We start from the raw sequence: 10,792 nt of genomic DNA, 5'->3' as shown, positions 1-10,792 counted from the left end.
GTGATTGTTGGGGGTGTTTGTTTTCCCAAAGGGGGGGGGGGGGGAATGTGGAAGAGAGTGTCAGAAGGTGGCGGAAGTATCTACGTATTTGTTTTAAGTGATGCATTCTTTTATGGAACCTGAACTTTTGATTTTATTTCAGTCACGCTGCTAATTAAAAGTGATCAAACTTGCTTCTGACTTTCGCAATGACTACGTGGAAGATTCTATTAATCTAGCGCAGTGTCTTTTAGGAGTAGTATCATCTCTGTCATCTTAGTGATGTTCAGGGAACAATGTATATTTGATTTTTTTTTTTTCTCTAGTAACACTGAAGACCTCCATTTAATGTACAATGGGGGACAGACTCGGTTTTTAAGTAGTTTGCCTCTCACTCATCTGATGAGAAATTCTTCTAAAGACATGCTTACTATCTTTCTTATTGGTGAAACTGAAGAAGTTATGAGTGAGAATCAAAGCAAGAATCCTAGGTGAAAGGGCAAAGTTGCTTGCTGGTGTGGTGTTTTGTTTTGTTTTTTTTTTTTTTTTTTCTTTTTTTGAGATAAACTCTGCATTTCTGCTCTACCCCTCTGCTTTAATTTCTTCATATAAGTATAGAATGCTAGAAGGACAGATGCAAGGTAGAAATAAGTGGAAAGACTCAGAGGGTTAGTTTGGCCTAAATGGCAGGAGAGGAGACTAGTAAGGCTTTCAGAGGTACAAACCTTTACAGTACTATGTAAAGCCTTCACCTTGTGGTATGCCAAAAGAACAGTGTGCTGTAAAATTTCTGCACTAGGGTATGCTATACATATATCCAAACTTCAGCTAATATTAGTAAATCTGTGTACAAATTGCAAGCCCAGACAAATACAGTTTTCATACTTCTGCATTGTGTCGGTGCCCCAGTATTACACAGAAGAACTGAGTAGCCTTCATTGCCTAGGCAGTGAAATACCAAACAAACAAAAGTACAGATATATTTTAGTTTTTTCATTGTTATGGTATTTGTGATAGATGAAAACTTGCTTTAATGTGTTGAGGGGGAAAAGTTAGCTATTTTCAATTTTAACAAGTTTCTCAAAAGCAAAGGTCATGTGTGTGGCCAATAGTGGGGAAACTGTGCTTGGCTTTGTCTCCATTAATTAAATGATCTGCCATTAGTCGTATCAGGACAGGAGTATAAGGAACTTGGAGCTGGAAGTGGCCACCCTCCAGCACAGTGCCATAACCATGTAGCTCTGCTGTTTTCATATAGAAGAAGCTGGCATAGTCTGTGCCTGGGAGTCCTGACCTCTGCACAGCATTTTTTTTTTTTGGCAATATAGTGTGTGCCCTTAGTTGCCTTTTCTTTGTTTGGTGTGGGGTTTTTTTGTTTGTTTTTTTTTTTTTTTTTTTTTCATCAGTTGTGCTTTTTGTAGAGGTCTAAAGAGTAAGATGGATTTCTGTGCACTTGGTTGCTGAGTATTTGAAATTGTGTGCTTTGAGCTCCAATGGGTTTTTATTATATTGTCAGAAGACTGAACACCTAGGTTACTCTTAAGGAAGTAAAGATGATAAAAGGAAAACTAGGGCTGCAGTAACTATCTGGGCATGTTCAGTGTCTGCAGCTTCTGTCAACTTCATTTGGACACTGGTTTATTGGCACTTCTAGAGGAAGTGACCAAAGAAGGTTCATCTTTACAAAAGGCAGTACTAAGTAACTGGTGTGTTTGAGATATTTTCCAGCTGTGCAGTACGGGTGAATAAACAAAGTAACAGAGAATCCACGTGCCAAGGGAGATTGTTTCAAGTACTATTATTCCACAAATTTAATTGGGTTCTACAGTTATCTTTTGCCAATGTTTAGGAGGATATTATAGAAAATGGAAAGTATATTACGAGGAAGGGGAAAATAAGCTGTGGAGAGACCTACTTGGCTTTGAGAAGGGCAATCTTGTATCAACTGGACTAGTCTAGTTTTGCAGTGCTTGTCCCTTTTCTAAGCTAATTGGGTTGTTTGAGCATCTTGCAAAGCATATGCCATGGTTAATTATGATTTGTGGTCACTTTGTTAAAGTCACTTAATTGACTTACAATACAAAATGCTGCTCTAATTTATAAAAGGCCTCACGCACCTGATTATACTACGTTCATGTAACCTTCACAGGAATGAATATTCTGAACACTGTTAGCAGAAATAGGCCTTAATGGAAGCAAAATGTTGTATGTGCCCCTATTTTTGTCCAAGTGTACCAGCTCATGTTAATGCTGATATCAGGGAAAAAAGGGACAGAAGTTTAGTAATGACCGTCTTAAAATTCCATTTGATTGCAGACTGTAGTGAAATTAATTCAGGCTGGTAAGAATCCTTGGAGGTAATTCACTGCAGTGTTCCTTAAGATCATGCCTGGTAGACAAACTAATTGAAACTTTAATGGTGAGGACAGTGGTGGCCCAACTACATAGCAGAGACATTGATTTGAACCCAGATGCCTTTGTGTAGTATTGATGACTTCCTTCTGATTGTCGAAGGTACTAAATGTTTTTATCCTTAGTATGTTTGGAAGGTCCACCTTAAATGGGCAAAGCACAAATTTTTATTAAGTATTGGCATATATATTTGTATAACAGAGGTACTTATAGAAGCATTAAATTGTCTTATTTCACAGAAAGAACAATCAATAATGTCGGCACTGAACTGGAAGCCCTTTATCTATGGAGGTTTAGCATCAATCACTGCAGAATGTGGTAAGCTTTTCTTTTAACTGTTTACATGATTTCCTTTACTCAGATGGTCCCTTTTAAAACAAGCTTGGTTCCATGCTATCAGTGAGACAGTAGTATATGGTGTTCTGCAGCATAGGGGTTTTTTCTTTGATGCTGACTGAAGAGTTACTCTGAACTCTGTTACAGTGTCAGAACACTTCTGTTTGTAAACTCTCATCCCTTGTGAGTCTTGTTTTTATACAAACTTTGCCTTTGGATTCTATTATTTAGTATTTGATATGTTCTTAGACAGTGGTCATAAGTATACACAGCTTTTGTTTTGCTAGAGTAAACAAGTTAAGCTCTTAACTTGTAAAATTCTCTTAGCTTTTCTGAGTAGCTGTGTTGCAGTTTAAATTCCCCCTTCTTGAATGTGAGTGGCTGATTAGATTTGAACAGTTGAATTCAGTTAGTGTGCAACAAAGTATAATTGGTATAGTGAGGCACTGCATCTGACATTTTAGTGCCTACTCTAAAGACAAACCTAAAATACCAACATCATTTTAAAGTCTTACCTGAAATGCATGTAAAGGAAACTTGTATTTTCATAGTAGCAGAACATAGTCTGATGTGGTAGGCTTGCATGTGAAGCCCCTCTGATAAAGTAGATGTACTATAAAATTACAGTTTAAAACTACTATTTTGTTTTCCTTTTCTACATTCTCTTACAAGTCTTGTTCAAACTTGAGTTTGAAAACTCTTATGTGACGTGGCTGATAATGCCAAAAGCTTTGGGAGGAAGACAAGCAATTCATAAAGCCTTGCTTGTCTGGTAAACCTTGTTAGAACGGATGTAGTTAATTCTGACTTCTGGTAGTGTTTAGGTGAGTATTGAATGTTGAGGTAGTCCCTTTCCTAAGATAAGCTCTGGAGGAATATGCTTTCTAAACCCCTTCATAAAGGGAGCATGGAGAGTATGAACTTGATGTAGCAGTAGGCTACAGGAAAGCAATAACAGAAATGGGTACTGCTGCTGTTGCTTTTTTAGATTCTAGGCTAGAATCTGTATAGCTTGTCCTGTGGAATTTATTTATTTGCCTTCAGTGAAATGCTCTTCAAAGATGTTGGTACAATACACATGCAAACTCTGTACTTGGTTGTGATTGCAGAGTCCTATTCAGTGTGGCTGTTTACAACCAGGCAATACCATGTTGCCTGAAAACATAGTGAATGCAAAAGGTAAACACAGGAAGTAGGTAGGGCTTGTAACAAGCTTTCAGAAGGTGATGAACCACTTCTTCAAATTATTTTTCCCATGAGCGTATTTTAATATATTTTTGGTATATAATAAAGGTTGCTGCTTCTTATATCATGTTCTTTGTTGTCTGTGGTTAGGTAAGTACTTGATTATTTTTCTCTTGATTTTTTTCTCTAAGGTACTTTCCCCATTGATCTGACCAAAACACGTCTCCAGGTTCAAGGTCAAGTTAATGATGCCAAATATAGAGAGATCCGCTACCGTGGAATGGTGCATGCCCTAGTCAGAATATGCAGAGAAGAAGGATTGAAAGCCTTATACTCTGGGTAAAATTAACTGACTTGCAGTAATGGTTTCTGAACAGTCTATTGATAAGTACAGGCCTATAGTGTGTGAATTCTTAGGTTTCAGATTTACAAGGCATTTGGTTAGTCTCAATCTGGAAGCTGAAAGCCCAAGCTGAGATTGCTTCAATCTTTGCATTCTGCAATAGCATTTCAAGTTTGAAAAAAAAAAAAACAAACCAAAAAGAAAAACAAAAAACCAGTCAAACAACAAAACCTACTTGGGAAAAAAAAGAAGAGCTAAGCATGAAGTTCTCTACAATGCTGCTATGGGAGAAAGAAGAAAATTTGAAGTAACATTTGTGTATAAATGGACATACTTTATTTTAAAAGATGCAAGATGGTGGGGGAAAGATGTGATCTGCAGATTACATTTCAGACGTGCTTGCCACCTATTTTATAGATCACAAGTTAAGGCATGCTCTAATAGTATTCTTTCCACAGTTCATTCACGTTCTTGCAGGCTTTATTTAAAAAACAAAACAAAACCCCAAACTTCATTTTGTCTTTAGATTTAAAGGAACAGACCTTTCTCTGGTAGACATCTTGTGTTCAGTCTCTCCTGCTCTAAAAAGTATTTGCTTATCAGTCTTTTGTGTTTTTGAGCATAAATATTATCACTGCCTATTTTTACAGGATTGCACCTGCAATGCTACGGCAAGCTTCATATGGAACCATAAAAATAGGCACTTACCAGAGCTTAAAAAGAATGTTTGTTGAGCATCCAGAAGGTGAGTGGGTTTTTTTCAATTTAGTTGAGGACTGTTTTGCTTAAAGCTGGTTGTTTCCATTTGGTATCTTAGTGGTTTAAGCAAGTCTACTGAAGACATTCCTTGTACCAATTACAATGAAGTGAGTCAGCAAGGAAAACTTGTCAGAGCAGTTTTTAAGGCTTCTGTTAATTGGCACTCTCTTTGGTTAAAGAGAGGGGTGGCATCATCCTGCCCTGATGCATCTTAAGCTTTGTAAATCTGCAGCTAAACTTGCTTTCTTTGTTTATGGAATAGATGAAACCCTGATGATAAATGTTCTATGTGGCATTCTTTCGGGAGTAATCTCATCATCTATTGCCAACCCTACAGATGTCTTAAAGGTAATTATGTGTTATGTAAAGTTTGTCCTTAGTTTTTTTCCTCTCCTTGAAGAAATGCAGAATCTCCTGATTAATATAGGATTTGTTGTTTTGTAACCCTATTCATTCTCATCTCTTAACTTTAAAAGAAAAAACATCAGTAACAACATGAATTCTTGGAACCTCCTTCTGGTCTATACTAATTATTTGGAATTATGCACCAAGAAGCTGATGGTGGGGGAGGTAGCTGGATCCATATAACTTTTTTTGGGGGTAGAGAGAAGAATTTAAGGTAACTCCAAGTTTCATGCTATCGTGTGTGTGTGGAAGCCCCTCTGTGTATTTCATCTATACTTCTTGGTAACACTGTTGTACTAGGATGTTTCTGGAGGTCAAAATAGGTCAAGATCAATTCAGAGGCAAGAGTTTCAGTGAGTGCTACTTGTACTGTATGATTCTTTAATCTCGGAGAGAGGTTTTGCAATCCAGTGTCCCATGGAAATACTGTTCCAGCATCAGTCCTTTAAAGTAAATTGGTGAAACCATTACCTCTTTAAGAACCTGTTAGCTTAATTATAGTAAGTGACCTCTTTTCCAGTTACTGAACAGGACTGATGGTATTTAACTTAAAAAAAAAAAAAAAAAAAAAAAAAAACAAACTGTAGCATGTGACTTACATAGCTGCCTCTAATGAAAAAAATCAAGAAAACTCTTCTGTTCTCCTAAACCTACTAAAAATGTAATCCTTCCCAAGGCTAGTGTGGTTATGTAGAGGCATTTCAAACATAAGCTTCTATTTCAAGTCTGGCTTCAATTAGTTATTTCCCAGAGTTATGTCCATGTACGAACTTGCTTGTCACCACACTTGTATTTGGTAGTTGCCATGGCAGTTTCCCAAGGACATTCTTAGAAATCCGCAGGATCTAAGACCGTGGTTCTCACTAGCTGAAACTTTAATCTTTTTAACCTTTCATTTTAATGTGTTCCTGTGAGAACACTGTAAAGGACATTCTGCAGAACCCATCTGCCAGTCTCATCTAAATGAAGTAGTGTACAAGTACAGAAATAGACATGGCAGTGCAGTTAAGAACTACACCATGTACTTGTTCAAAATTAGCAGCTGCATTTGGACAGTTAAGGCGCTTCAAAAGATTGCATCATGGTTATGATAATGTCAGCTATTAATTTGTACTTGGAGAAATAGACTGCTACTTAAAAGATTGTAAATTAATAGTTTAATACCATTTTAATAACATCTTATTGGTTATGTATTTGAAAAGTATTTATTTTCTAATTTTATCTTTAATCTCAGATCAGAATGCAAGCCCAAGGTAGTGTGATTCAAGGAGGGATGATGGGCAACTTCATACAGATCTACCAAAAGGAAGGCACTAAAGGATTATGGAAGGCAAGTTTTTAACTCTATTCTACACTTTCTTGCTCAACTGAATACCATGTTCTTCTACAGTATTCTCAGCCAAAATATGGAGAAGTCAGTGGCTAATATGTTTGTAGCTTGTTGTGACTACTTTACTACTGATGTCTTGGTGCATCCTGACAAAGGGTTACTTTATGGATTAGCCACTTCATAAAAAAGGAGACAAATGGAGGCTTAAATTAGGGTGACTGGCTCTAGGACTAGTTCAGCAACTCTTTGCAAGCCACCTCTCAATCTGTAAGCTCTGCTTTTTAAAACATATACTAAAGAACATTTGGAAGTAAAAGTAGTAATGAACATCCTCTCTAGCTCAGGAATTCTTGTACTCAGTCTTTTAGGTTGTCTTATGCCAGTTACAGTCAGTAACTATAACAGCTGAAAACCAAGAATAGACAATTGTTCTGAAACTGTTGGAAAATAGAAATGTTTTTCTGTTAGTGTGATTTGTCTCTGCAAAGTTTCTTGATCTCCATTTTTCTGTTAATCCTCCTTACTTTTGTCAGTTTTTTGGTTAGCAGCAAGGGGAGCTGGGTGTTGACCTCACCTGGCTGTTGAGGTCTTTACCTGAGTGTTGATGTAAGAATTCATATGTTAAGCAGAGATGAAGTAGCATAAAGGAACTGAAATTGCTGTTCAGTGTGGGAAAGTGATTTATCTGTTAACTTGAATCTACACTTTTGGAGCACGTACGTTTAAGACTTGTACTAATTGGCCATATTTGCCTTAACAATGTTCTTAACACATTTGTGGTGTGTTGCTTTGCATTATAAAAGCTAGGCATTTCTGATGGTACGCAAAGGTTAATTTTAAACTACAACTATATCCTTTCTTTTGCCAGGGAGTATCGCTGACAGCACAGAGAGCTGCCATTGTTGTTGGAGTGGAGCTGCCAGTGTATGACCTTACCAAGAAGCACATAATTATGTCTGGATTTATGGGAGATACAGTATATACTCACTTCCTGTAAGTTTGTATAACTAACTGCTTGCATAGCTCATCATTGGTTATTGCTTGTTATGGGTGATGAATCTTTTGGTATTTTTCTGTTATCAGTCTAGATGTAAATATACTTCTGATGTGTTTATACTTTTTAATGCAATAGCATCTGAAATGGTAGCACATAGCATGGAAGCTAATTTTATTTAGGATTTGGATTTAATTTTCTTTTGAATACGGAATTTTGTTTTGTGGATGATCTGAATCATTCAGCTTTGCAAACTGAGATTAGAGGAGAGTTCCAATCAAGTATTTGCTGTTCTCAGAGGCACAAACATCTGTCTGAGTATGCAGAATCTATATATAAGGGCTGTATATCATATCTTGAAAATGATGCTTTATAGTGAATGAAAAGTAATTTTTCACGCTTACTACCTGATGTAATTTTTAACTGAAAGCATTAAACACTCATTATTACTGCATGTTTTCTGGGGAGGGGGAAATTCTTGTGCATCTTAGTGTGTAGGTCAAATTTCATTAAGCCTTTCTTTTATTAGCTCAAGTTTTACTTGTGGGTTAGCTGGAGCCCTTGCATCCAACCCAATTGATGTTGTGAGGACACGCATGATGAATCAGAGAAGCCAGCAGCATGGGGGACACTCAAACTACAAGGGTACTTTGGATTGCTTGTTACAAGTAAGTAGTTCATGTATCAACATAAGTAGAAACTGGTGCGATCAAGCAATGATGTTGTTGTAGAACTCAAAATTGTTCTCAGTTTCCCTAGAAATTAATCCAAGTGACTTAAATATGTTTTTTTCCCTAATGTTCAAAAGGACTATACTGCCAATAATGTGCTTGGTGTGAAAAGTATCTACTGTCTTGACAGAGGCAGAAAGAATGTTAGTATGTACTGCAGGCACTTCCTTTTAGTGTTTGGATGAGGAGACTAAGTCTCTCAGCAGCACTGTCTCTTACTTAACTTTACCTGATGTTGGTATATTGATAAGAAATTATAATTTCATTGGTCAGTTCTTAAAGAGCAACATCATCTGGGGCAGCTGGCTTTCTCTGTTGGTTACTGCATAATGGAAAGCCTAGTACAGCCAAAGGCGATATCAGTCTGATTATTTTGGCTTGGTTTCTTAAATCCCTAAATTGGGTATGCAGTGGGAAAATGATGGCCTTTTACACAGAGAAGAGTGGGTAGGAAGCTATTGGTGTCCAAACTGTTGACTGAACAGTCCCGTTTGTAAAACAGTTCAAGTCACACTGTCCAGTGCAATTTTGTGAAGTCCATAAAGCAAACTGAAAAATGTCAGGGGGGTGCCTAATGTGAGCTGCAGGCTTACATGCAGCACTCTGCAAGGTTTTTGGGGAGGAAAAAAAGTCCAGGAATGCAATTTGGATGAATCTGGATGAGGTACTGAATGACACAGACTGCATCTTTACCTGCCAAATAATGCTGCAGGCATTACTAATCTTGGCTTTATGTAGTGAAATGTTTCCTTGTCCCATCGTACAATATGTTTAAATCAAGATTACAGCAGTAAGCCATCCCCTTGTCTGGTATAGAATATTGTTAGCTGAGATGTTGGCTAAATTTCTCACTAATAACAAATGACATAAGTATGTTCTTGCTGTGTGTTGTTTTTTCCAGACATGGAAGAATGAAGGCTTTTTTGCTCTATATAAAGGGTTTTGGCCGAACTGGTTAAGACTTGGTCCTTGGAATATCATTGTATCCTTTTCAAAGGTGTGCAAAACTTTTAAGCTAGCCAGACAACAAGTATTGACAGTTTCATGGAGTGGTCAGTGTGGAAAGTGTCATGTCAGCACAAATTTATTTTATGAATGGAAAATTGTGTAGTTAACCATTTTCTTAGTCAACTGCTGCCAGTCAGACTGAATTTGTGATTCACAGGGTGAATATTAGAATGTGATCTGTTCCTCTGATTTCATACCTGTCCTTTTCCTTAGTTTGGAGCCTAGTTTTAAATAAAATTGACCAGATGAGTTAGGAATGGGGGCTATTTCCAGAACTGGGGAAACTGTTGGCAGTTAGCCATGAAATCTTTTTGTTTATCTTCATCTCACAATTTTCTTTTTGTTTAAAGAGCCAGCTGATCAGAGCCCTGTGAGTTGGATTGGTAGTAATGTTTTTACCGTGAGCAAATCTACTTTAGCCCATCAAAGCTAAGCGAGTAAAGACTAATGGCTTTTGCAATATTCTCCTGCCTCCTCAGTCCTGTGTTTAAGATCCTGAGGAATAGGGATGGTAAAGTAATTGGCATCACCAGCCTGAAAGCAAGTGTAATTGTTCTGCTTAGTACTGCATAACAAAAATGGCCAACCAGCAGCATTGCACAGGAGGGAACAAAGATTGGGAAAAAGTTTCACAAAGTTGTCCTTTAGTGAAGTGACCATTTTGTACTGTGTGAACAGGAAACAGTTTTCCTTAATCATCTGGTCCAGTTCTTTCTGACATATGAACAGTTGAAGAAATTATAGACTTCTGACATGTTGAACTGTATACTGAATTCTGTTAATGTACTGTTTGAGTTTAGAGCAACTTGTAAGTTGTCTTGAGCATTTGCTTTTTCTTGTCTGAGATTCTGGCCAAAGGAAGAGGTCACTACAAGACTTGTGAACGAGAGCAACCTGGAAGTGATTCCAAGGCAAGCTGGCTCCTGTAACAATGGCTTGCTCACGTGATTCAGTGGATGATGTGCGCTGTTTTCCAAACTGAACCAGAAGGAATACCTTCTGTCAACTGTTCAAGGGTTCTTGAATGTGAAAATCTGAATGCTGTTGAGACTTGAATGCAGTGTTTTATAAGGGCAAAGAACAATCTTTCTGTAAAGGAAGGTAGGTAGTACCAAGGAGCTGTGATTTCCTGTTCTCAGAACAGTATACAATTTGACTGTAATAATTTATGGTTTCTAATTGACTGAAAGTGTCACAACACATCTCTGCAGGCTTTTAGTTCAGCAAAATACCTACTGTAATACAAAATCTACTTCTGGCTTTAGAGCTTTCCTGTGTTCTAGGTCCTTAGATGTCTGCATAATTTGCTG

The 10,792-nt window shown here is 37.4% G+C and overlaps 1 protein-coding gene across 1 annotated transcript; it reads left to right on the top strand.

Moving 5' to 3' along the window:
* Positions 1-2,637: 2,637 nt before the first annotated feature.
* On the top strand, positions 2,638-10,226 carry SLC25A14 (solute carrier family 25 (mitochondrial carrier, brain), member 14). Its single transcript, XM_010079827.1, has 9 exons — positions 2,638-2,709; positions 4,104-4,251; positions 4,906-5,000; positions 5,277-5,362; positions 6,654-6,749; positions 7,618-7,742; positions 8,273-8,411; positions 9,376-9,456; positions 10,191-10,226. Exons 1-9 carry the CDS (start codon positions 2,646-2,648, stop codon positions 10,224-10,226), a joined length of 870 nt encoding a protein of 289 aa, XP_010078129.1. The 5' UTR covers positions 2,638-2,645.
* Positions 10,227-10,792: the final 566 nt, after the last annotated feature.

Source organism: Pterocles gutturalis, unplaced genomic scaffold (assembly GCF_000699245.1).
Source record: "Pterocles gutturalis isolate BGI_N339 unplaced genomic scaffold, ASM69924v1 scaffold27969, whole genome shotgun sequence".
In the NCBI taxonomy this organism is placed as follows: domain Eukaryota; kingdom Metazoa; phylum Chordata; class Aves; order Pterocliformes; family Pteroclidae; genus Pterocles; species Pterocles gutturalis.
Note: the sequence above shows the minus strand (reverse complement) of the source record. Positions and strands in the feature narration are given on the sequence as shown.